General features: G+C 40.9%; 1 protein-coding gene across 1 annotated transcript in view; it reads right to left on the bottom strand.

Moving 5' to 3' along the window:
• Positions 1-27,505, bottom strand: part of LOC116311426 (cadherin-20-like) — a 97,696-nt gene that overhangs the window by 6,900 nt on the left and 63,291 nt on the right. The window contains exons 3-9 of the mRNA XM_031728539.2: positions 22,695-22,998; positions 17,399-17,693; positions 16,987-17,106; positions 11,175-11,342; positions 9,512-9,699; positions 8,851-9,104; positions 2,409-2,545 (exon numbers count right to left, since the gene is read on the bottom strand). Of these exons, the coding sequence (XP_031584399.1) occupies positions 2,409-2,545; positions 8,851-9,104; positions 9,512-9,699; positions 11,175-11,342; positions 16,987-17,106; positions 17,399-17,693; positions 22,695-22,913 (1,381 nt within the window). The 5' untranslated portion in view covers positions 22,914-22,998. The remainder of the gene's footprint in view (positions 1-2,408; positions 2,546-8,850; positions 9,105-9,511; positions 9,700-11,174; positions 11,343-16,986; positions 17,107-17,398; positions 17,694-22,694; positions 22,999-27,505) is intronic.

Here is a 27,505-nt window from a genome sequence, read left to right as displayed (position 1 = left end):
AGCATGTTTGCTGTAAAAGATTAACGGAGGAGCTCAGCAGGATCCTCACAGATTACAGTCCTGTTATTCCCCATTACAGCCTGTCATTTGCATACCCTAACCAGCTGTGTAATAAGCTGTGAAAACACAATTAGTGCAAAGTAACTACTTTCTCGGGTTTCATCACATGATCCATCCATCAGAGGTGTGACTTTGGCGCTCGAGGTCGAAGCTCCGTGTGGTCTTACTGTGCTTTAATATTCAGCGCAGTGAGCGTGCTCCAACTTTGCTGAAGTTGAAGAATTAGTAAATTAATAATCTATGAATTAGTTTAATTCAAATTGAACTACACTGTGTAACAAATTAAAGTTCTGACACAATCTCCAAATTAATTATGACTTTTGGTAGCAAAATGTTGACTCTATCCTAAACACATTGTCAAAATTCTTAAAAATGTTTTCACTTAATGCTTTCAGTTCTCACATAATCACCTTTTTTTATCTAAAATTAAAGGTTTCTATAAAACTACAAGATGTTTTATCTAAACAAAATATAAAGTTGTATCATTTTCACCTAAATTTACTTTTAATGTAAAGGAATTTACTTTGGCTTGTCTCACTTTATTCTTACTTAAAGTTGCATTCATTTGTCTTGTAAATTTGCAACTTAAAAAAATCTGTTTTCATGAAGTTGTGTTCTTTTCATGCTTTTAGTGTTATTTGTCTTTTAGTTATTTCCCGTTTTACTGTAATTGTCTCTCGTGACTTGCTTTAGTTTTACTTTCTTTTCTTGTTTGCTGTTTTGTGATTCTCTCCATCACTTACTTTTACCTGAGTGGGGTTCTTCATAACTAACCATAACCAGTAAAAAAAACAAAAACTCATGAGGTGTGACTCTATTCTTACTTGCAAACTGTAAAACGTACCTATGAGTATTGTTGAAAATTAAAATAACTGCAGTTAGAATGATACTTTCACATGTAGATTTTTTTCTGCAAGCTAAAACTAACAAACTAACCTGATTAATTTCAAAGCTTGTTAGTATTTTATAAATATAATAATATTTAGGGACCAGTAACACTTTGATCTGCTGGCCTAAGGGGCCAGTACGGGGTGTCCTGTCCCTCATCTGTCTCTCAGCCCCAATAAGTCCTCTGTGTACGAATAGTCCAGACCGCCTGTTTCACTTTGTCAGAGAATCTGTTTTGTATGTTTGTTTGTAACTTCTTTCCATCACTAAAAAAAATCAAATTAAATCAGTGAAAATTTCAGGTTCTTGGCAATGGCATGTTTTTCCTTTTAGTGGCAGACAAACAAACCTCTAACAAAGCCAAAAGAAGTTGGGACCATTTATAAACAGGGCCTTAGTAGCTTAAACTTCTGACAAAATAACTTGAAATTTTGAGTTTTTAAGTCTTAATTTTGCAATAACAATGCCAACTTTTGACTTATGCATATCAAGACATTTTTATTTTTCAAGTGGCAGGAACAAACATCCACAGTACCTCTGTCTACTTTCTTGCAGCCTGTGCACATTTCTGTTAGTATCTGATTGCTTTTTGTGTTTGATTTAGGACTTTTATCAGTTTTTGGACTTCTTTGCATGAGCCAAATACATTTTCAATTTCATTTAATGCCTCGTTAGTTTTGGTCATGAATTTACAGCAACATCAAAAAGCTACTCATGTTTAAAGTATGAATTGAAAATAAGAACTGTGAAGTAGAGAGAAAGTTTTTTATCGTCAGCTTTGCTTTGTTCCGGTTCATTTTAATTCTTTCCCTCTTCCTTTCTGTGCCCTTTCCTTCTCCGTCACATCTTTAATTAGCCACCATGCGGGAAGTTCTTTAATTAGTCATTAATTCAATTACCATCTCCTTTAAGGTGTGTCTACCAAACAAAGGCACAAACAGACAAACAAAGCACAGGGAGGAGGGATGAAGGTGACTTTCGGGGCTACCAGCTGTGTGCGGCTCTGCGGGGCATCTCCTGCTCAGCGTTACATAACTCTGCAAGAGCTGTTCTCAAAAAATCACTCAGTCTGCGTTCATTCAAGTTTACTCCATCCACCCGTTTCTTTGTGTTTTCTGCATAAAGCCACTGAATGAATCTCACAGATTTCTGCTGTTAAGTCCTTAAATTCACACTAGCAGTTATTTAAATTTGAGCTGCAGTTTTACAGGTTATGAAAACTGTATGCATGATTGATTTCTATATTACTATATCTACATATATCTATATTTTTTAAATGTTAGCACTAATCTGTGTCACGTAGTGCTTCCATACCATCTATGGATGCACATGCTGTTCAAAAACTACTTGTGGTTACCTTGTCTTTATATAGAGACTACACTGTAATGGCATAAAAGCAGCAAAAACAGAACTCAGTTACAGCCAGATGTGTCTTTATTTGCATGTTTATAAAGACGTACTCATCTCCATGGCGAGGATGGTGATGTTGTGCCAGCCGACTTCCTCTCGGTCTAGCGAGCGCACCGTCATCAGTGACCCGGAGGTGATTTCGATGTAGAAGTACTTGTCGGGGTCACTGGATCTGTCGATGGAGTACCTGGTGACACAAGATGATGACATAATGACAACGATAAATAAAATGCACCTTTGTGTAATTTTGAGGGGTTCATAGGGTAACACATGCACACACATAACCCAGCGCGTGATCCACGCGTGGATGTGTGTGATAAGATGTCAGGCTGGAAACTCCTGAGGAAACTCTGAGAAGAGGCTCCAGATAAGACTTAATCAGAGTATCTGCCTCCTCTGCCAAACCGTTGCCGGGGACATGCAGACCTGCAGAGTGCCGCCCTGGCTCGTTTCCTGCCACCGTGGGCCGTTTTCCAGAAATGCTCTTTTGAGAGCGACAACAACAACCGGCCACACTCACACACACAGGAGGAGAGGGATGAAGAGCACATCCTCTTCCAGGCCGTGGAGCAGAAACCAGTTTATTCACACAGAGATGGAGCTCACCTGTCACTGCCATGCTCTTCTCTCACCTGGAAGAGCCGTTAATGTGTGTTTCAACCAGGAAACAAGCATATGTGTGTAAATCTGTGATCTGATCTGAGGATAACTTGCATGTTGTTGCACTTTCATTTTTTCCTTATGTTTGGAAAAAATGAAAGTCCAAAGTAAACTGTATTCTGTTAAATTCCTTAAAGGAACGTTAAAATGATGGTAGAACAGAGCGTCAGTGACGTCAGATTTTCTTCTGCGGATATATTGGACCAGTGAATACTAGACAGCACTTATTGAGCAGAAAATCTCTCATATGCTGAGCCAAGACTAGCATGCAGAGATGATCAATAATAGCTTATGAAAAACCCACTTTTGTGCTATTTTGAACTTTTATAATTTGATCTGAGAGCAATGCATTCACGCAGATATAACACATCTCCTCCTTCACTGCATCCACGAACCTCCTCCGAGGCCTCCTTCTTTTCCTCCTGTCTGGCAGCTCCATCTTCAACATCCTCCAAATAAAAGTTTTGGCATCTTCAGTTCTGCCACCTCCAGCTCGACCTCCTATCTACTTGTTAGTGGAAATATCTCCACATCATACACCATAAAAAGTTTTGTGATCATCCTTCCTAAATCTTCTCTTTCACTCTTGCTGCTATCCTTTAGTCACAAATCACTCATTTCCACCCACTCCACCCTGCCAGCACCCTCTCCTTCATCACTATTGTGCATTGTCCATTGTTTTGGATTGTTTACCAGAGGTATTTAAACTCAGGTACCTTCACTACCTGTACTCTTTTTATCTTCACTGTTACATCTGTCTCCCTCTCATTCACACACATGCATTGTGTGTTGCTTCCACTGACATTCATTCCTCTTCTCTCCAGACCATACCTCCACCTCTGCAGCTCTCTTCTACCTACTCCTTACTTTCACTACAGATCACAATGTCATCTGCAAACATCAGAGTCTTCACCGTAGACTTCAATCTGACCTTATCTGTCAACCTGTCAAACAATAAGGGGCTCAGATCAGATATCTGATGTAATCCTACCCCCACCTTGAACCCATCTGTCACTCGTACTGCACATATTATCACTCTCTCGTTGTCCATATTCATGCCTAGCACCACTTTCTCTCCCACTCCTAACGTCATCATGTAGTACCACAGTTCCTCCTCTGGTAACCTGTCATATGCTTTGTTTTTCACTGCTGCAAATCCTGATATTTTAGTCTGAACTTGCCCTGGTTAAGTCTTCACTTTTAATAAATATGACCAGTTTTATTTGTCTTGTAGAAGCACATTAAATGCATCACAATACACTGACACAGGCAACCTACTGAAGGAAGAAATAATTTTGCCTTTAAATGACTAATTAACACACATGCTGTTGTGATCATCACCAGATGCAGATATCAAATGTTTAATAAAAGTCTGTCGCTGGCACACTGATGCATTAGCAGCAGACTGTGTTTGCAGACTTGCTCGCTGTGCGCATTTTTGACCGACTGCCGACAGGAAACGGTGGTGATTGGCATGTCTGCCTCTGGCGAGGATCTCCCTGAAGGATCTCTATTAATATCACTGCTCCACAGTCCTGGGGAGGGGGGGAGGGGGCAGTGTGTGTGAAAAAGCAGGTGAAAAAGTGTGAGGTGAGTGCATTCAGATGTATCTGCCAGTCACGCTGCAGCGCAGAAAGGACAGAGAGATGACAGATGAAAATGGGGCAGACAGAGACACTGAAGGTCACCTGCTGCTTGTTGTTATCTGCCATCTGATGTTGTTGTTGCTGCAACAGCTGATTCCTCAGTTATCTGCAGCTCCAATTGCCAAAACTCGCTTTTTGAAAATCTTTCACTGATGCTCGTCCAGCTCTGAAGATTTTAGTGACACGACATATTCAGACTGCAACTTCAGCTGCTCTGAATCCTGTTGCTTCCAGATATTAGAAATCAGTTTTCTGCTGATGGTCGTGATTGGGACTTCTAATCATCAAAACCTTGGATGGCTACTTGTAGATCTCCCATAGCAAAAAAATTACTCTTAGAGTTACTTTTTCCAGTCTCTCCGTCACATCAGTAAACATGAGGATTACTTTATAAACTCAGCCACTTGTGTCAGCCCATATAAAATAAAACATTGAGCTCATTTTCAAATCCTTACTTACTCTAAAAGTCAACGCGTTTCGGCTTGTGGTCTTCATCAGGGTCTGATGAAGGCCACAAACCGAAACGCGTTGGTCAATTATTAAAGTTGTTCTTCTTTCCTCAAGTGTTGCTGGAGTTCCTGTTTTTTTAATTCTCTCATCTTCTCCATGCACCTTGGAAGCAGGTGAAGTTGTGCCAGGATTTTTTGCTGTGATTTACTCTAAAAGTCATAAAGGAGGATTATCCAGTGTTAGAGTCGAACACAAATCATTAACCAATGATTGTGAAGTTTCACAAATTGATCCACCTCTTGTCATCACAACAAACAAAAAAAGGTGAAAGGAACGGTTTATACTATGCTTGCTCTGAACAAAATGCATCCATCACTAATGTCTTTAGTAACACCTGTGCTTTCCTGTTTTAAAGTGTAAAAAAGAAGCTGATTAAAAAGAAAACGGACTGTTTGTTCTGTTCTTTTCTTTGGAGACAAGCCACTTCAACAGCTTCAGAACTTCAAGTGAACAAGCTCAGCTTTTACTGATCATAGACCGACATGTGAGAGAAGTCTCCTTGTCCTCATTACTAGGCCATAATAAGAAAAACGGCTTTTACTGACAATAAATAGCAGGCTTTTATAACAGTGAGTCAGTAAAGAATGATGCATTTGAACTTGTTCTAAGAACTTCCAGCATACCGCAGCCACTTCAGTCGCAGCAGTACATGGTAACCTCATTGATGAATGTGTACACGGAGTGTTGGCTGCATCTTGTGATTTTAAGAAGCACTCAGTCTTCAAACAGCAAACAAAAGGGCTGTTTTTAGGGAAAATGGAGGGAGAAAAAATCAATTTTCTGCTATGAGGTTCATTTTAAATAAAAAACAAACAAACAAACACGTTCTTTAGGCCAAGAGAGGAGACTTTTGATACCAGTATTTTTTAACGTGTTCTGAACAATAGTTCTCCAGGCTGTTCTTTGGACATTGGCTGCTTTTTCACTTATTTTCAGTCCAGTCCTTGTAAGAATATTTTAAAACCATGTAATCCTGACCTATGAGTCATTCAAGGATAAAAAGGCATCTAACTGAAGGGATGAACACATAACAGATCACTTGGCAAAGAACCAATTTTAAATGGTCTCCTTAGCCACTTTGTTACTAGCAGCCTGTTGCAAAAACACACAAACATTTTCCCATTTCTTTAGTTGAATCTATGAAAGATGCCAAACTGTCAAATTGTATTTTTGTACCAACGAGCTGATCCTTGAAGAGCTTTTAGCTGAAAACCTGATATATCTAAGCATGGCAGTGTCCTTAAAAAATTGTGAAAACGAAGGACAAAAGAAGAAATGGCTCATTGCCTCATTCACCTATTCATACAGGCACTTTTTCCTATCCTTAAGTGCTTTCTATCTAACATTCATACACATTCACAGCCATCTGTAAAACACGCTGGTTTGGGCCTACTTTTCAGACAGCGGCGTTGGAGAAATTGTCAAAATTGATCGAATTATGAACACAGAAAAGTGCAGTCAGATTTTTATCCACCATGTAACACCATCTGGAATGCATCTCATTAGTAATGGCTAAATCTTTCAGCATGACAATGATTTCAAACACACTGCCAGTGGAGTAAAATCATACCCGGGTAGAAAAACACACACTGGAACACAATCAGTCGTAGATTGTCCTCCCCAGAGCTCGGACCTCCACATTACTGAAGAAATGTGGGGTCATCTGAAGGTAGCTAACATCCAAAGATGAGCTTTTCCTTCAAGGTTGGAGAATTGTTCCTAAAGACTACTTAAATAAATTATAACAAAGTTTTCCTAAGAGAGTTCAGGCTGTGTTGAAAAATAAAGGTGCTCCTACCAGAAATCGACTTTCAAGCTCATTATAATCCTCAAAACTGTTTCTGTAAATATTTTTTGTGTTTTGTTTTGTATGTGTTGCAGGTATGCACATGTGTGTCCATGTACATTTGCACATGTTTAAATAAATCACCTATTTCCTCATCTCACTTGCAAAATATGAAGAAATGGGGGATGACTTAAGACTTTTGCAGTAGTGTTATACAGTTGAGTTGCATGACGTGTTACCTGTCAGTGAAGGGGAAAACAATAGAAGTCAATATCTATGAGTGAAAGAGGACAAAAACCCTGACACAGCAGTCGGGTTAAACTGCTGAGTGTCCGTGCAGACGGATGAAGTGAGCAGCAAACACACACAGCAGTCATCTACATCGTCTTCCTTTACTTTTCACCCTGATCGAGGTTGAAAAAAGGGACAGCTGGGACGAGGTGCAGCTTGTGTGCAGCACTCGTTCACCCCTGCAGTCGCTCATTCCTTCAGATGATTAATAGCCTAATTAAAAGGCTTTATGTCTAATTAGTTTATGAAAGGTGCAGTCTGGACGATCAACGCACCACGCAACATCTGTTCTACCTGAGCACAAACCAGACTGAAATAAATGACATACGTCGTCAGCGTCTCTACTTCTGCATGGTCTTTGGTTGTTACACAGATTTGTCCTCTATCTCGTGTCAGCTGTCCTGCTCTAAACATACATGTGGATAAATGGGAGCTCAGTCATATCAGCCTGCAGCTGCAGCCAGCTGTGAGTTGTGTTGTGATGCTGCCCCCTGCTGGTAAACAGGTTACTTTACTCCTATTTTACTTTAAACTGATGGAAATGCAGATTTAACTAAATATAATGCCCCAGACAGACTGCAGTTATTACATTATTAAATTACTGAATGGACAACACTGGTAAAATTGTGATGAAATCAATGAAAATTACCTACATATTTTAAATACATTTTGGTTTATAAGTTTTCAAGCTCATAGAAGAGTTGCTTAAAAAATCTCCATATTTAAAGGTGAAAAGTGGGAATTTTTTTCAACCTCTGTTTTAAATTCACCTCTCAGTGCATAATTTTAATCTCTGCGAAAACCCAAACACATTCTGTGAGTCTTTCTTGGTTCCAGTTGACTGGTTTTAGTCAATGGCGGGATTGGTAATTTGTTTGGCGAACACAAATGAACTCATTGATGCATCTCAGAATTGGTTCAGTTTACTGCCTTTTCAAGCCAGTGGTCTCAGAAGCTGATCGAGGCTGGGCTGTTGGCATGCAGGATGCAGGCATACATATCCATGAGAGCACCATACCTGATCTGATTGTTTTTGGTGGAATCTGAGCTACCGAGATGAGGCATTCCAACCAAAGCTTGTGCCATATACAGACTTGTAGCCAGCATTTAGTCCCTGTGTCTCTGAACAAGTTGGGTTGATGCCTTCATCAGGCTCAACCGGTGACCTTTGCACCCACTGAAGGCTACGCTTATCCAAGAATGGAGAAAAAATCCTCAGATACAGATTGAGACACTTATGCAGTCCATGTTCAGACACTGACTGCTTGCATCACATCCAGATAGGGCCACACCTTGCATGGTGCATAAAATCTGGAGCAAGTAGAAACAAAAAAGTGGACTTTCAGTAGAGTGTTTCTGCCAGACGTCTGCACAGAAATTCTGCGAAATCAAACCATACAAAGCAGATAGCTGGAGCATTATCACAAAGAATAAAAATTTTGCCTTTGAGGTTATTTTTTGTCGTATTAAGGGTATTTATTGACCTATTTAAAATGCTTAAAATGTAGACTAAAATCCTGCACAGTAAGCATGTTTGCAGTAAAACTGCAATACTGCTGAAGGACACGAAATCTGGAGTGGTTTATTTGTCATCCTCACCTCACAGTGTTGTTGGCAGCATCCGGATCCCTCGCTGACACGGTCTTCACCATAGTCCCTATCTCTGCGTCCTCTGGCAGCTCGACGTAGTACGCCGGCAAGTCGAACTGCGGGGGCTCGTCCACGTCCTCTATGCTCACGTGCACGATGGTGACGTCCTTGAAGGGCCCGCGGTGGCGAAAGGCCGGATCCAGGTGGGTGTTGGCTCCCTCCACCTTTAGAGTGTAGCTTGGCTTGTTCTCAAAGTTCAGCGGCTGATGGAGTAACACACAAAACCTTAAAAATGCACCCTTGTGTTCAGAGGTTGATTGAGATTAAGAGGTTAAACTGCTGGTATTTCATGGTAAAATCAGCAAATGCTGGGGCTATCTGCTAGGAACGTCTGTCCAGCTCAAAATGAAAAATAAATATTAAGTTTTTATTCCAGTGCTGAATTGACCAAAGAGATGCTGCCAATAGAATGTGATCTTTCCCTCACTCAAGGTGAAATTAAATTGACAGATTCCTGAAGGGACTTTTGAGTGTAGGACAAAGAAGCCTTTCAGGCTTTTGTACATGATAAAAATGGACTGTTTCTTCTTAACAAAAGAAAAAGAAATTATGATATAATATCTATATCATAATATCATCTTTATCTGTATCACAGATCTTTAGTCTGTACCTTTTTCACTGTGATGATGCCAAAGAGGTTTGTAGGGTCGGTGCTGATGTCAAAGGTGTCCCTTCCATCCCCATCGATGATGCTGTACTTCATCTCAGCATTGACCCCAATGTCCCTGTCCTTCGCCCATATGCGTCCCACCACCGACCCCACAGGAGCCGACTCAGGAATGCTCATCTGGTACAGCCCTGAAGACACAGATTAACATGAGTGTAATCAAACTGGTTCACTTTTCAGTCCTCTAGAGGGAGCCAAACCTCTTTGGCTCCTCTCGTCTCCAAACCACATCTCAAGCCGGATGAAATAAATGGCTCCATAAACGCCTCACAATTGGGTTATCTACTGTCTCATGGGTCGGCTTGAATTTCATCTACCGTTTAACCTCAAAGAAGAGGTGACAGCTGCCCAATTTGTAGAGCTCCCCGCAGCCTTAAAGCGAAACGCTTGCACATTGTGTTTGACGGAGGGGATTCCCTGAAGCTCTTCACAACCGATCAAAGTTCCATCGGAGTGATGGCGTTAATTGGTTTGGGGACTGGTGATGGAGGAGGAAGTGGGCGCTGGGTGTTTTCTTTGTGTAAGAGCGAAGCCACCGGTCGGCCAAGCCGAGATGACCGCAGACCGCTAGACAAACCCCTGACCTAATGAGAGAAGTAGAAATGGGTATATTGAAAGAGACAGCATGGGGTGTCTGGTGGCTGGGAAGAAGGAGAAGAGGGAGGGAGGAAGGAGGCCAGAGGGTAAATGACTGGGGACTGGTGGCCAGAAGTGGACAGAGGGGCTAATGGCTTGGGTTCTCCAGAGAAATGGAGTGGATAGATGTAGAGATGAGTAGTTTTGTACAATTCTTATTGGGGGCAGTTTTAAAAATACACAAAGCACATCACGAATGAGGTGTCAACCCTGAAACTAAACAGCGATCTCAGGGCCATTTCAGGGCTCTGAGTTTGGGTTCCTGGTCTGTCTCAGCTGCAGATCTCTCCATATAAAATTGACGCAGCATGCTCAGGCTGTACTACGATGCACAACACAGAGTTCAGTGTAAAGTCAGCATTTTAAAGCCAAGCTTCCAGAAAGCAAAAACACCAACTGGCTCAAAACCAAGACTTAATCCTACTTCTTACCAAAAATAATAAAATAGTATTTTTTTCTGCGTAATACTGTGCTGAACCATAAAAATATACAAAACTGCACGACAAGGCCCTCCTAAAGAATGAAATCTGAGCTTTCTCCAGAGACTCCAAAACTTAACTTTGAAAGAGGACTTCTTATGAAGATTAAAAAAAGTGTTTACTGCAGTAGAAGTTAAATGCTTGTTTGTTTTTCCTTTTAGTTCAGTCATTTGTCTGACAAAAATTAAGAGCTAATTTGTGGACTGCTGGTTAGACAAATCAGCTCACTGGAAGAATATCTTCTGACATTTAAAGTAATGCTTTGTTTCAGCCCTCATTACCTCAGGGAGTCATAGCTCAAAGCTGCACAGTTTGTATATACTCAGAGGCTTTTTATTTTGTTTTTCGAAGTTTTCCTGCAGTACATCACATGCTGCTGTTTCATTGCAGCTGAGACATAGTACATGTTGCTTCTCCTTGAGAAAAGGCTGATATGGGTTCAGGTAGAAAATCAATAAAACTAAGAAAAACATGTGCAGAAGGTTGCTTACTTTGGTCAAACATGGGCGGGTTGTCGTTGATGTCGCTAAGCGTGATGTTGATGGTAGTGGTGCCGGCGAGCCCCCCCAGCTGCCCGCCCATGTCCTTGGCCTGGATGACCACAGTGTAGTTTTCTCTGGTCTCGCGATCCATGTCTGCCAGGGACACACGGACCACGCCTAAAAACAGAGAGGCAAATTAAAGGTTAGTTGACACAGACTGAGGTGAAACAGCCAAAGGATGGTGTCCTGAAGGTACATAAAACCTTGATGATCAATTTTTTTCCTCTTTCCTGTTCTACTTTTGACAAGCAGCACAGTCTTGTGGCTTTTTATTAAAAAAAATAATAATTACACCTGTTTCTGGATACTAATTTTCATCTATCTGGTCTCATTTTATGCTGATTTGTGTCCTGTGCACACAAAAATTCATTGTTCATGAGGGATTTTTCCAGCATCTCATTGAATCTGTGCATGAAGAATTAAGCAAGTTATGAAGGCAAAAAGAGTTCAAACCCATCGCTAGCAAGGTGTACCAAGTAAAGTTGACAGTAAATGTACATTCTGCTACATCCAAAAGGTGATCTGTTGGTGCCTGGGGGGCTTGAGATGAGTGGATCCACTCCAGTGTCATCCTAATCCACATGCATGCATAAATCATCCTCGCACCACCCACCACAACTAATTAGTTTCTCTAATTTAGAGTCCCTGACCTGAACACACATTACTGTTATTTCTCATTTGGATATGATGTTATAGTTACTGTACACTGTTTTTAAATTTTAAATTGTGCAAGCTAGCACAATGACAGTCTAGTTAGTTTATGCCTGATGAAAAATGAAAAACTTTTTTTTTAGAAATAATTAATATTTTCCTCATTAATGATGCTTCTCACAAACCAGCCGCTGTTTTTCAGGATGTTAATTTTTATGCAGATTAACCACTGTGCCTGCGGACATATGTGCAATCTGTGCATCATTACAGCGGATGCCACTTAAGCCCAATAATCTCATTGTCATGTTAATGAAACCAGGTTCAAATTACTTTTTTGGCTTTGTGACATGGTGCATTATCATGCTGAGAGCAGTCATTAGGAGATTGTAAACCGTGCGAATGACCAGGAACGTTTTAGGGGAGACATGGTATTCAGATAATAATGAATCAAAATCTACGGGCAAATGTCCCAGACCACAAAGAGTCAATCAACACCCAAGCTGAGAAATATAAAAGCCAATCATCTTGTTGCACTGACACATGCACAGAGCAGAGGTTTGGGACAGTTTTAATTGTGCAGCAGCAGACATATCTACTTGTTAATGTGGTAGAAATGTTGATAAGCATTCTTTTCTCTTAGCTATTGTAGCCATAGCATGACTTTAGATTGCATTTGTCCAGAGCTTTTGTGGGACAAGCCAGAGACATTGACCAGGTTAGCACAGATGTGCAAAAAGCTGCAGCTCCTCTAGCGGTCATTCAAAAACATCTTTGCAGCCTGATATGAAAACATTTTTTTGGCCTCTACGGATAGTTTCTCTACAAAAGGCACATTATTTAAATCATCCACCTGGATGAGTTGGGGGTCTGGCATAAGCAGACAGTACATAACATGTAGCCAGATTAGAAATTGGTTATCCAAAGTTACAGAAAGGACTGTTATCCTGGTGATGCTCACTTGTTCACTTGCTAATGGACTTTGATTTATTTATAGCGTGACTTCACCAACCAGTTACACGCATCATGTTCCTATGTTCCTGTTTATTCTGTCTTGGGTAGTTGGTAGACTTCACCTCTGCTAATGGGAGTCACTGAACTGGACCTCTGAACCGTGTAATTGAATTACCTGACAAATAATATGGGCTGCTGCTAAATACAGCCTGCCCAAGAAGCTTTTGTTTCAGTTTTGGTGACAGAAAATCTAGTTAATTAGCACTAATTAGCAGGTATAGGTGTTGCACTCATACAATTTGCCAATTTCTCATCCAAGAGGCTTCTTCGGTTTTAACAGCTGATGGGATTCCCAGCCAGTTAAACCCTAGTGGAGTTGTCACCTCGGAAGTAGACCTGAGGTTTCACTTACGCTGTTATCACGAGAGTTATTAGGGTCAGATGCATCTAGATGTGAGTGGGAGTTGAAACAGATGGGATCTCAAAATATCTCTGTAGGCGACTGATCGATGATATCATTTTTCAAGGACCTAAAAAAAGAGTTGCCTTCAACTCAAGAACTAAGACTACCATGACTGTGAAAAAAACAACAACAACAATGCGGTGTGGTCAAAATGCTAATACTGATATTTCAAAATGGGTAACACTGTGTATTTAGCTGTTCATGAAGATTTAATAATGTCCTTTTTAGATTCTATTTTGAGTCAAACCTGACTTAACGTGATGCTTGGCGAGACTTGCTTCTAGAACGACCGTGAAATGGTCAACTATGGTACTGAAAACATCATCTCTGACCATAGATTTGAGCCTGCTATCTGCAGCTTTAGCACAAAAAGGAGACTAATCAGACCAAGTTACATTTTTGTCCACTTTTAGTGAGTCTGTGGCCTCTGCTGCCTCAGTCAAACTCGATGTGGTCCTTTGCTGTTGTAGCCTGTCCACCTCTGACTCAAATGCTTTCTTGCTCAGCACGGACGTGAAGATTGGTTATCTATGCTACTGTCTGCCAGCTCCAACCGGTCTGCCATCTGACCTCTCACCTAACTGAACTCCAGAAGCAGCTGTGGAGGAAATCTCAGAATATCAGCAGTTGGAGAAATGATCTAAGACCACATTCCTCCTGATTCTGACGTTTTATGTGGAGATTAACTAAGCATCCGGACTTATATCTGCAGACTTTTATGTTTTGCTCTGCAAACACATGATTGCGTGATCAGATGAGCACATAATTACACAGATGCACAGGTGTTCCTAATGAAGTTTTCACTCAGTGTCCTAATCAAGAAGTGGAAATAATCACATTTACTTTAGTTCGAACTGAAAATGAGAGCAAAGTAAAGTAAGAAATTGCTGCTTCTAGAGGATTAAATAAGGTTTTCTTTTTGCATGGCTGCACAGTTAAAGTGCATGTGACCAACCTCAACCCTGCAAATACACCTCACTATTGGGTTAATTTCTCTGAATCGCATTTGCATGCTTTTTTGATTGCTTTAATTTTAAATTTGGAGCACAATTCATGCAACGTAAAAGTTTTATGCTACAGGATCAGAAAAGGAGTTCAAGTCGCGGGCAGCTCCAAGGCTGTCTGTGTTTAAGTTGTGGATTGTGGCAGCACCAATAAAAGCTGTGCCTATAGTGGAGGCAGTGAGGCTGATTGATGGCTGCAGAGCCGACCTACAGCAGCAGCGGTAGCAGTAGTCTGACTGGCTGTTGATGGGCAGTGCACCCTCAGCGGTTTGGCAACAGATTCTGTGCTGACAAAGAAATGGGACAGCTGTGTTAAACACTGGCCAGAGGTACTAATGGATTTTTGGACATGGTAATAAATGCTTTAACCACATCCTAGAAAGCTACAGGTTTAAAGAAATCTTCCTCTTTTACACGTTATGTTTACTTAATTTTTATACGCTGTTATTTTGTAAAACGTGCTGGCCAACCAATAATCTTTTTTCTTCTTTCAAAAGATACCTGGCTGCAGTAATTTGATCTAATTCAGACCCAAGAGTATTAGAGAGGTCTCTCACTCTTCTGGGTTGATAATTTAGTTCATCCCAAAGCTGTTAGATGGTCAAAGTCAGAGCTTTGTCTGGACAAGTCCAGTTTTTTTCCACACCATGCTGTATGCTGGCTTCATGCACTGAATCACTGTCATGTTGAAACAGGAAAATGATAAATACACAAAGGTGGAAGTGCACTACCAAAAATGTCTCCACTTTTTTAAACACCTTCTGTGTGTAAATATTCCTGTCTCCCTTTTTGGGATCGTCTGTTGTCATCCTGAGGTCCCTGGTTAGTCTCCATGTTGCTGTACTCTGTTTCTTATCAGCAGTTAGTATTCATGCATTATTCTTCCTGTCTTTTTGGGGGCAGCTGTGGCTGGTTGGCTGGTTGGATACTTGGCTCCTCCCATCAATGGTCTGAAGCACCATTGAGTAAGATGCTGAACCCGCTAGTTACCCCAGTGCTTCATGTGTGTAATGTTATGTCTAGATAAAAACACTGTATGAGTGTGTGTGTGACACTAAAAGTGATGAGAGGATGCAGCTAATGCATACTTGACAACATTTAATTGGTTAACTGGATGCAAAATAACGGAATATTAGTTGGTAAAAGGCACTAACATCACTAAAAAAGACACAAAATCTAGTTCAGTGACTCAAATTAGACAAAGCGACGACTAATAGAAAGCTAGCAACTACAGGCAGCTGTGGCTTCCAGCTGCAAGTCAACGTCGCCACAATCATAATAGAAAACTTAAAGCCTGAAAAAACCCAGGTGGTTAGGTTGCAGTTTTAAATCAAGGCAACAGCACAATTATCCTAAATATACAGACAGGTTGTAGCAAGCTGTAAACATATTTATTTCTGCCATAAAGTCAGACATTTTCATGTGAGAGTCTCGGGGAAGTGACTCAGTTTTTGCCCGTGAACCAAAAACTGCTATTTTTTTTTTTTATCTTCGCTGCAGTTTGTGGCCTTGACTTTTGTCAAATGTAGTAGCCTATATCATTTAGCTTTAAGTACATGGTGCAACACTCCCTTTTATTATCTATGGTATACTGATTATTATTTAATTACTTCTGGTACTGATTGAAATGAAGAAGGTTAAGCACTGTGCTCAAAAGCATTTGCAAGAAATACTTAGAAATACTTAATAGGCAAAGGCAGGGATAGCTCAGTAGGTAGAGTGGTGGCCTCATGATCGGAAGGTCGGGGGTTCGATTCCCCTGAACAGCTACCCTGAGGTACCCCTGAGCAAGGTACCGTCCCTACACACTGCTCCCCGGGCGCCCAAAGGCTGACCACTGCTTCACTGAGTGAATGGGTTAAATGCAGAGAGGAATTTCCCCACGGGGATCAATGAAGTACACTTTCTTCTTTCTTTTCTACAAAGCCATGTATGCTGTTTGTTTCTTGATCCGGTCTTTACGCTAAGCTAGGCTCACAGGATGTGAGTTAAAGCAGGTTTCTCAAAAACTTCAAATAGTCCTTTACTAGTAAAATGACTGAAAAATAAATATTCGTGTATTTTCTGTCACCATCGATGGATTTATCATCTCAGAAGAAACTACTTGTTGATTTTCAGAATATAAGCCAGTAACTGGGACTCAACTGCTGCTTGGAAAGAGATACAAAGAGAAAAGCAGGTGAGAAGAAACCAGCAAGTTGGTTAAAAGTACTGCAAAATACATAGTATTTAATTTTATATTTCTCCAAGTGTTTGCTCTCCACGCTATGAGGCTGCGCCTGTCTTATTCTGTCCTCATTTTCAACAGAGAAGTCACACTTTGAGCTTGTTTTTGTCGGGTGCCAGGAGTTAGAGACGTGGCAAGTTGCGTCGCGTTTCAGACAAGTGTTCAGTAGTCTCATAGCAACAACAGGAACCATGCTGAGCTTCCTACATTCAAAGTCGGTTTGGTATACACAGGGGTATAAAGTGTGGACTGCTAAAATCAGACGAAATCAGTGTGATATAGTGTTAAAAAAGAGGTGGTAGGTGCCTGTTAATAAATCTTAAGGAAGTTTGTGGACTTTATCAGATCATCTGACATCATTCCGAGTAATTACAAATTCATATGGAGCTCATAAAATAGTTAGTAGCTGGTGAAGCTTGAAATTTTCAGCTTCTGCATGCAATGAGTGGTTTTGCAGCTTCGTACCAGTCTTGGCATCTACAGAGAAATAAGGCTGGCCCTCCAGGATGCTGTAGACCACACGTGCGCTGTTGCCATATGTGGGGTCGTCAGCATCTGTAGCGGTCAGCTGGATCACAGATGTTCCTGGAAGCAGAGGTTAGGGGGAGATGATGCAGTTATAAATAGGAAGCATCCTTTTAGGTGGAGATTTCTCCATCTGTAGACACGAACTAACTGTGCTTATTTACTTTAAAAGTATCTTTATGAATTGTGAATGAAGCAGATGGAAACGAGGCTGTAAGAACAAGCAACAGCGTCAACTCTGAAGGGCTTTTATGCACTTTGTTATTGTTCGCCATGGCTGCAAACATGCACAGAGAACATGTTAGTTTCTGTCTCGTACCATGCGCCCGCCTTTCCTTTTCCTTCTGCTTACCTATTTTGGACATCTCAGGCACAGTCGCCTGGTATGGGCCATCTAGAAATCTTGGCTCGTTGTCGTTGATGTCCTGGATCTTGACGATGAACTCGGATTCGGGCTCTAGGGGCCTGTCCGTCAGGCGGTTGCGGGCCTGTGCACGGAGTATGTACTGGGCCTTCACCTCTCGGTCCAGCCTCTGGATTGCGTGGATGTCCCCCGTGCTGTCATCAATGGTGAAAGTGGTGCCCGCCCCTTCCCCCGTCAGGATATATTTAATGGAGCCATCACCTTTGTCCATGTCTGAGTGGAGCTGTGAGGTTCAGAGTTGTTAGTTAAAAGCGAAATTCTCATGACCAGCATGAAAGACTAGTCATAAGTTGACAGCACAACAGACAAATGGTGCAGTCCAAAAGTATTAGGGCATTGACATGTTTTGGGAATGATAATTAGGTCGCATCTTCCAATTTTAGAAAAATGCAACAGCACAGCGATCCTAAACATACAGAAATGACAAACAAACAGCTTTACTGGGACAAATGAAGCAACGTCCAAGTCAACCTCATGATCTCAGTCCAACTAAACATGTGTTATAGTTGCTGCAGAAAAAAAAACAAACAAACCCAGAAATGAGGATACACATGAAAAGAGGCTGTAGTACATGCCTGGAAGAACGTGGCTCCCTTTTTAGGAAATTAGTCAAGTTATCAAAGAACAGTAAAGTATGTGATGAAGATTTGCTATTTTACATATTTGCAACCTGACTATTAGGAGTGTAAGAGTAGCCATGATTCAGTGTGCACAACAGAGTTATAGGGTATCATTCTGTTCTGTCTTAAAGTGGACTTGTTGTGCTCTTTTCCTTTTATTAGAAGGGCTCTGTTATGGGCTTTGGATTCTCTGTCATTTAAGCCCCTCCCCCTGTAACCAGCTTTAGTCGTATTGACTGGCCCTAACAACAGGATGGTTTGAATAGCAAGTAGGTTGGGTAGGTTTAACATCATACAGAGCAAAAAAGAGCAATGCATATGCTGGCATTTTTGTCAACGGTTAAGGTGGATATTGTCAAATTAGGGTAAGTAATTTGTTATCTAAAATCTGCTGCAGCCCACTCAAACCTTTGATTCAAGAGACCAAGATGAATTAAAGTATCTTTGCCTTTGTCAGGGATTCATTTTGATCTTCTGATGATTTGCTTGTTGAAGCTGATTCTTCATTAACAGCTTTCATTTGACCACCTGCTCCGTTTTAGTCCCTCTTCTCTCGTCAGTAATGGAATATAAGATACGCTCCGAATCAAAAGTAGGTCAAATAAAATCAGAAGAACATAATTCAGGTGACGTCGCTTTATCAGGTTTTTTCATCTTTTTTTAGCTCCAGAGGTTACTCCATGGTTTCAGCCAGGGGTGTCAAACCTAAGACCCGAGTGGGGCCAGAACGTCTTACTGGCAAAGACCTCACGTTGCCCGTCATACTGCATCAAAGTACTTTGGTTGTAGTTAAATTGCTTATTATTGTTTGTATTACATTAAATAACAGAAAATTTCCAGTTTTTGTTATTTGTTTGTTTTTTTACAGTAAAGTCACAGTAAAAGAAAAACAAAACAGAAAACAAATAAATATATAAATACAGCACTTTTTTGCTAATCAACAAAGATATTTTTGTAATTAAGTGTCGACAATGTTTGTTTTTCTTTAAGTGTGAGCATGTCGAGCTGTGCTGGTGGGTTTGCACTGCAACTACAATTTGTAGTTAGACTTCTTTTCACTGAATGTTTTCTGCAATATGTCGGATATGTACCAATAGAGTTACCAGTCTGCCCCACTTCAGATCAGTGGGTATGTGGCCGATGATTTTGGCACCTGGATCTAAGCTTTTCCTGTGGACTGGAGTGCAAAATTGAAATTTGATGTAATGTGATTAGCAATTATCTAATTTTGACCTCACCAGGGGCTCATTGTTAATGGTTTTTACTTTGTAGTCTAAATAATCTGAAAAAATATGAAATGTCCTTATGATAAATTAATGCATTACTGTCAAACTGATTTGAGTCCCCCAAAATTTCAAAATTCTTGACCTCCAGGGGTGGTGTGTGCTTATGTGTTGTTCTTAATATTGTCGCTGGAAGTAGACATGTAATCACAGCTTAGAGCCTGTTGCCCGAGACCCTGCAGTGCAATCAGAAGCCTTTTGTGGCCTCTAAGAGCAAATGCCATCCTGTTGATCTGCAATCAGACTTTACTTTGTACTTAAAGGGCCTCTGCGTATGATGAGTGCTTGCTGCCATCACACTAGCGGAGTGAAATTAAATGCCCCCCAGTCTGTCTCATATATTATCAACAGGTGTGCAGCCAGTCCACAACACAGCACTAAATCTGCAAACACTCCTTTCAAGACACACTTCCTTTGGCTGTTTTTCTCATCTGGGGCCGAGCCGAGGTGATTGAACTGCTAAAAGTTTTGCCACTTGTTATGCCGGCGATAATGCACTGGTAGTTTTTACAATATCTTTCATTGCCGTGCAGCAGACAATACAGCTTTTCCTATCACTGCCGACAACATGCCCACCTGCACGCTCTCCTGCAAAGCCCAGCCCAGCCCAGAATAGATTTTCTAATCAACACCCCATTGTGGGCTTCAGCCCTGTGTCTGGTAGTGATATATCACAGGCTCAGCTTTCCTCTGCTTATCCACCTTCTCCGGCTCCAATGCCTCTTTTCCTTCAAAGCCTTTGAAAGTAGCGAGTTTGACACTCGGGCTATCAATTACCTGCTCCTTCTCAGCTTCGGCCCAAACCCCCAAACCTCCAACATCCCAGCGGCTCTGAATACAAAGTTCCTCAGTAGAGGTAGGGAGAACTGAGGGGAAGCAAACTAAGGAGGGAGGCTGCAATACATCTCTCTTCTGCATTGTCCCGAACTTGAGTGGCCCTTTGGGTTGTAGCTCGGCCTGTCAGACTCACTTTATCTATTCAGTGTGCAAAAATTAGAGATGAGGAGAAACAGGAGATAAATGGAAGCAAAGAAGAGGTACGGGAATTTTTCACACCACATTTAAGTGGAAGTAATATTTTTCCTGCAGATCTCTCTGTCTGCATAAGCACATTACTTTTAGGAATCTGACATTTTCCTCAGTATTCCCAGGCGGTGGTAGTGAAATTATTCCAGAAGACTAATTAAAGCAGGTTTGCATCATTCCCAAAGGGTGATTTCTGAGGATGAGCAGTTAATACTGCAGTGCTTTAAAAGCTGATGAGGGATATTGAGGGAGTGGTAGTTCTGGAATCAGGGCTCTATAGTTTTAGCTATTCAGGAATAGCTAAAAGTATGAAAGCGTGGTTTTCTTTTTATTACAGGTAATTAAAAGAAACCCAAACAGGTTCATTTACATGCACGGAAGTATATAAATTTAAACAGTTTGAGAAGGGTTTTAAGTGGGGCCACTATTACTTTTATGTGTATAACTTTTCAAAAAAGATCAGGCATTATGTGATGTTATGTACCTGTTGGGCATTACAACAGTCTAAACTACTGTTGGGTAAGGGGTGGAAAAAATCAACTCAAATTTTCAAGATTAAAGTAAAGAAATTTAGAAAAAAAGGAGCAAATATACAGGAAAAAAGCTCAAATTCATGTATTAAAACTGGAAGGGAAAAACTGGGAAAAACCTTGTAAATTTACAGCGGAAAAAAGTTTGTTCACATTCTTTCACAAGAATTTACAAGAAAAAACAAACAGGTTTAATTAGGGAGGAATATACTGCACCTTAGGAAGGTTATCTTACAAAGAAATTCAAATATTTGGACTTCGTGGGTCAATAAATCATCATTAATTTAATTAAAAAAACATAGATCTTTTCCCTCCAAATTTTATACCCTCGCCCAGCACAGCTAGTCCTGCATATACACATGTGTTGTTCAGGAATTTAAAAATGTAGGATCATTCTAAAGAAAACAATACAAGGTGTCAAAAAACTGTATTTATTTTTCAAACTCAAACTGGCTTATCATTTAAAGCATGTAAACAGCTTTATGTTAGCGACTTAGCATGGCTGCCCATTCAGTTATACTAAAATCTTACAGTTAGCGTGCAACAGGAGGGAATTAATTTGTTACTTTGGTTGTCATTTAACCATCGATGGTATAACAGATGGAGATCACCCTTTGCCTCTCGATAAGCATTTTATTGGTGTTTTGAAACCAGCTGTGATAAGTGAGTGATTCATCAATCACAAGTCATTAGCCAATCAGCATTATCAGAAAGACCAAAATTTCCACAATTGAGTTAATATTTTACTCAGAATGACCCAAACGTGGTGGTTGAGTTCAGAAAAAAAAGACTTCAATAAGCACTGGCTTCACATCCATCTTTCATAGTGTCTATGGTGTTAACTGCATTGATAATACTTATTTGTTGCTTGTAAATTGGTTAAAATTGGCTTCACAGTATGAAAAAATAGAGGGCATGAGCATTTTGTTTAAATTTGGATACATTATTACTTCTGTATTTGTTAAAACTAAAAGAAAACATGTGCTCCAGCAGACAATTTCTATACTGTGAGAGTAATACTCAGTGAACTGGCTCCTAAATCGACTCAGATTTGCGCAGGCGCTTGACACTAAATAATTTTTTTGCTCCCTCTCTTTCCAGAGAAATCTTTTTTAGTGATATAATGGCATTTTTTTTAAAGTTTGAGCTTGCAGAAATGATGCTTCTCTCTGCCGATGATGACTAGAATTACAACTATTGATCAAATGTTGAATTCACTTTAGCAAGCGAGCAATCAAAGTGCTCCATTGTGAGCACCTCTCCTCTGCTCTTGTGAGAGCATGTCAGCGGTGCTGCAGATGTGCCGTCCACTTCTGAGAAACGGAGACCGACTGAAGCTTCGGTTCGAGTCAATTAACTCAATCACTGCTGTCTGGCTCTGGTTCAAAGTGGACAGAAGAGAGGCTGTCTCTCATAAGAACTCAGTGCATCCAGGGATTAAATTGGAATTTCTTTTTCTTTTTTTTCTTCTTGCATTTATTGAAGCTTGCCTTTGCCCACCCATGATCTTCTCTTTTTGTATTCATGTGCTCAGCTCTAGCCCAGCTGCCGATGACCTCCAGCAGTAGAGCTCCCCTATAGATCTTTTAGTTTGCTCTGTTTGAAGGAGTTGGAGTTAAATTCACTTTGCAGCACCTATCAGTTCAAAGGTTACTTAGAAACCATGCTCTCTGCAAGGCTAGAAACCCGCACTCTTTGCATCTTATACCTCCACATGTATGCGTATGTTCATGTTCATAAAGTGCAACTTATAGTGAAGACTGACCTTTCCAATATAAAGTGGTTCCAGTCCAGTATACTCCTCCAGGACAAAGAACTGATTCCACACCCAGCTTCGCTTTGCCCGTTGCAGAAGTGCTGAGTTCCTTACGTGTTCCTCCTCTGCTGGCGTACCCAGAAGGCTATGAGGCAGAAGGGTCAAAATGCCAAGAGCCACGGGGAGCAAGGTCCGCGCAACTGCTAGAAGATGCACTCGGTCTCCCATCGTGAAGCACGGAGTGGTATTTGAAAAGACTTTTCCCTTTTTCTTCACAAGTGGAGCTATTTCCCGGGTCCTGTCTTTGTGGCTGCTGGAAGAGAAAAAAGGAAGAGCACAGATGAGTCTCAGATTTTGGACACATTCATTTCTGTTAATATGTGTCATCCACAGGTCTCCAACAGTGCCACAGGATACAACAAGGACATTTCCACTGACTCCAGATTATTTCTCCACTACTGAGCTTTTGTAGAGTTATAATGAGCTGTGTATCTGTGTGAGCCTTATAATGGCTGAAGGAGAGGGTTCCTCTTGTACTGGCGATGTGGAGTTGGAAAGAAATGAGGAGAATGGGTACATGTTCTTCAGATTTTTTTTGTTGCCTTGAGGCAAACCAAAATAAGTTGTGCTGTATTTTTACTCTTTAAAAGTTATAAAATGAAGAACAAAAAGAATGTTGATGTCACAGGTAAGTGTAACTATAACAACTCTAGTGAGGATTGCCTTAGAATAAAGATGACTTTGTGTGGTTTTTATGGGTTGTTTATGTACACCCAATTAGTCTGTAGGTGTACAAAATTCAGGAACTGAACAGAGTAATGTAACTTCTGAACCACTGTTTGTAATTTCTGTTTGAATATGTTATATAAATTATTGAGCATCAGAAGCATTGGCAGGTGCATTTTTAAATTTTAATAGTAAGGTAACCAGTACCAAGCTCGGCCACCAGCCAACCAGCTTTAACAGTCATGACAAAAAGATGAAGTCACCAAAACTGTAGTTCCTCTTATGGCCACTTGAGGCTGGCAGCAAAAATTAGTCAGTCTAATTTATCAGCTCACCCAGGCTAGCTTCCTCCATAAGCAACCCCCATAAACTTTGTGAGAAAGGACTAAAAAAAATACTAGAATTTCATTCATTTCAGTTAAAGCACAGACCTCTTGGTCTGCACGACACAGCAAGCTGTAATATTAGTCACATAAAATGGTCAAAAAGGCACCAACAGCACGAGCACACAGTGAAGAGGTCCAGTACAATATTAGTGGATGAGCCCAAGCAGATGCCAGGACGCCTGTCAATAACAGCAGCTACACTCCTGCAGGTGGATGAGTAAGTAAAAGCTTCACCCTACTCATGCTTTTTAATACTAGAAGTTTAGAAGTTTTTACTTTGCGGTTGGACAAACTTTTAGAGGCTGCCTCAGGTGGCCACTACAACTGCAGTTTCTGCCGCTGGCTTCAATTTCCACTTTATTGTTATTGTAGTTATTGAACAAAGAATGCTGCTTTCTATCGTTTAACTTAATCTGTGCTTCAATTAATACTGATTAGCACTCTTAGCTTCACAGCATCCAACTAAGGAAAAGGACTCAGAAACTGCACGGTTAATCAGTTTATCCGTCCATCAATCGTAGTTCTTTAATTTTGTTTCTTAGCAGCAATTAGCAAGTATCTGTGTTTGTGTGATACAGTAGCTGTAGCACTCCACCCTCTCTTATAAACAAGGTTATTTTTGGCTACAAAAACCCAAGATGGTGTCACCTAAAAAGCTAATTTGTTGCTAATGGTGGCTAATTCCATCTTTTATATACAGGCATTTCATCTTTTTATCTCATATTATTTATTCATACAAAGGAAGCTGATAAAAGCCTGCACATTTCATATTATAGTGCCCAAACTTCCCCTAAAAATGTTAAAGCAATGTAATGTTTTGGAGCCTGGAGAAGATAACAGAAATAATGAAGCACCAGCTCCAGCTTCTTTCCCTCCAGCTCGGGACACAAAACATCAGCAAGTGTAAGCACACTCTTTCTCTTCCTTCCTTCTCTTCCTGTCATGAGGAGAGGTGAGCTCCTTCACACCTCCTGTAAAAGGCCCGGGGGTGTGATGTTCTGAGATTGTAGTGTTTCTGTTAACACCCCTGCTCAGCTCTACTCACACCGTGTTCTACAAGCTCCCTTCAGTGCTGCACACCGTTCATTACAAGTGTGCTGTGTACGGTTTTTTTTCTTCCTTCCATATCGCAGGTTTTGAATGCCCCTATGGTGCCGCCTGGTTGCAGGATTTCATGCCTCTAAATACCATCTCCCTCCATGTCGCTCTTTTTGATTCGAGCATCACAGGAATCCTTAAGATCAGCGAGGTCACGTCTGTGAATTTTTGCAGGAGATGCTTTTTAAGGTATTGATCTGAGTTAATCAATACCTTTTCACATGCAGCGCATGGCACCTACGCTGCCTCTTCCCATCTGCATCTTGTTTTTATGTATTAGGAGGACGGCTGCATCTGCCCGCATCTTCCTGCATTAATGAGCTCAGGGGAAAATAGGCAGATTTAAGGTCTGAAAGTAGAAAAAGGGAGCGAGGAGGGGAGGGGATAAAAGGAAAAGAAAAGCAAGAAGAGAGGAGGCTGTTAGCAAAAAGTTTGCAGCAGCGGAAGAAAGAGACTCATTGGTTGACTCCATTATGTTTTGTAAGAGAGAGTGCATTGTGCTGCCGTGGACTCCCTGAATCGCCAAACTCAGTTAATCATTGTTGAAGAGGCACAAAAGGCAGGGAAGGGTGGGAGGCGTGGCTGCATTGTCAGCGGGAGGCTGAGCTGTGTGTGTGTGTGTGTGTGTGTGTGTGTTAAGACAATCCCCGCGAGGGCCGCTTGGCAGGACGACTGACACTTGACCTCGCTGCTCCCCTCTTTTCTGCCTATTCAAGCCGACTGGTTGCCATTATGAAGTCAAATTAGCTCCCAGACCTGCCTCCCCTTTCGGCTCCTCCCCTCAAAGGTCGCAGCTTGCACCCGGGCATTTTGCTCCATTTTGTCGCACCTAATGAGGTGACATGCTATGTAATTGTGCTGGCAAAACATTCTTCACATCTCTGTTCTGTTAATCTTATGGCATTTCGACTGTTTAAGCAAAACGGCAGCTGGTGTGAACAGTGGATAGAAGGGGATGGGAAGATGAAGGGTTGAGGGGATGAGGAGCTAGGCGGAGGGCGGCGGAGCAATCATATGAAAAAGCTTTGCAAGACTTAAGGCAAAGAGGTATTTTCCCACCGGGCTGAAGCATTCCTCCAAGTAGAAAAATCTGCCTTTGTATTCAAAAGAAAAATAACAAGTCAAAATGGAAAAGAAGCTACAGAAACATCCAATTTGTCCAGTGTTTGTCTTAAAATGAAAGAAAGCATTGGAAGGAAGGGTTGGAGGAATAAAATGAGTGACAGTGATTGTCAGAGGGAGCAGCTGGTGTGAGAAAATGATAGACCATATTGTCGTATCATCGTACTCCGAGTCCACCTGCTGCTCCATTAGCTGCGATCTGACAACAACAGACTATATCAAACTGTTCCTGCGTGAGGTGAGTGATTTCTTCCAATGGAGGAAAACAAACTGCCGTGGTACGACTGACAGACAGAATCTGTACCTCCACCTGTTCATACTGACTCACTGCTGCTTGAATACACATTTAGAAAGTATAAACTAACTGGTGGAACTTGTGCTCATAGGAGTGGGTGTTAAAGCCGACTGAGCCATCATAAAGTTAAGAGGTCCCAAAAGTTAGTTACGAGAGGCTTTTGGAGACACTTTAGGGTCATTTTGGGCTCCATCTTGGGTACTTGTGCAAAGGTTTCAGTGTCAACAGGCAGACAACACCTGAAATACAGTGCATGTAAATTTGTATCAGATAAATCTGAGAGGTAAGAAGAGATATGGAGGAACTGCACTAGCTGTAATTGAAAACTAGTCTAATCACAGACTCCTTACTGGGAAGGAATGCTTCTGAGGCCCGACCATTGAACTGCTAGCTTCCATCAATTCTGTTTCAATCCAGTTTGAATCAACAGACTTTTCAGAGGGAGAGCTTAGGCTGTGCTGTTTGAAGGCAAAGTTAGAGAGGCAAGGCTGAGATGGTTTGGTTATGTCCAGAGAAGGGATAGTGGATTTATTACACAAAGGAAGTTAAAGATGGAGCTGCCATGGAGCAGAAAAAGAGGAAGACCCCAGAGAAAATTAATGGAAGCCGGGGAGGAGGACAGAAGAAGATGCTAGGGATAGAATGAGAGGAAGGCAGCCAAAACATAAAAAACAACTGAACCCAATAAAATTAAGTATTTCTGATCTTTAATGAGCTTTGCCACAAAACTCAGCATAAGGTTTTATAGTGTTATGCCCATCATGACAGCATAAGAAGAGGTGCTTTTTTTCTGTATAAAACACTCAAAAAGAGTCAACAGTGTGATGATCACAACGTATAATCCAACAGAAAAATTCCCCAACACAGTTTGAAATGGTTAAAGCTTCTGCAGTCCACCCACACCTTTAGTCACAATTCCAATCATCACACATTCAATTCAGTTCTGTTGTATTTATATAGTAACAAATCACAACAACAGTTGCCTCAAGGCGCTAAAATGTATTTTATTTACTTTGTGTTTTCATTCCTTTTGCTCTTCTGATTATTTACTTGTTGAACTTGATTCTCAATCAATAGCTTTATTTCCCAAGTTAAGTTCTTTCTAGTCAAAAGTCTTTTAGGATTCCACAAGAAATCTTTAATTGAAGAATTTATTTGATTCCAGAGAGTTTTACCTTACAATCCCTGTCCAT

Source organism: Oreochromis aureus, linkage group 9 (genome assembly GCF_013358895.1).
Source record: "Oreochromis aureus strain Israel breed Guangdong linkage group 9, ZZ_aureus, whole genome shotgun sequence".
Lineage (NCBI taxonomy): Eukaryota > Metazoa > Chordata > Actinopteri > Cichliformes > Cichlidae > Oreochromis > Oreochromis aureus.
The sequence above is the reverse complement of the archived record's forward strand: the minus strand, read 5'-3'. Positions and strand labels throughout refer to the sequence as shown.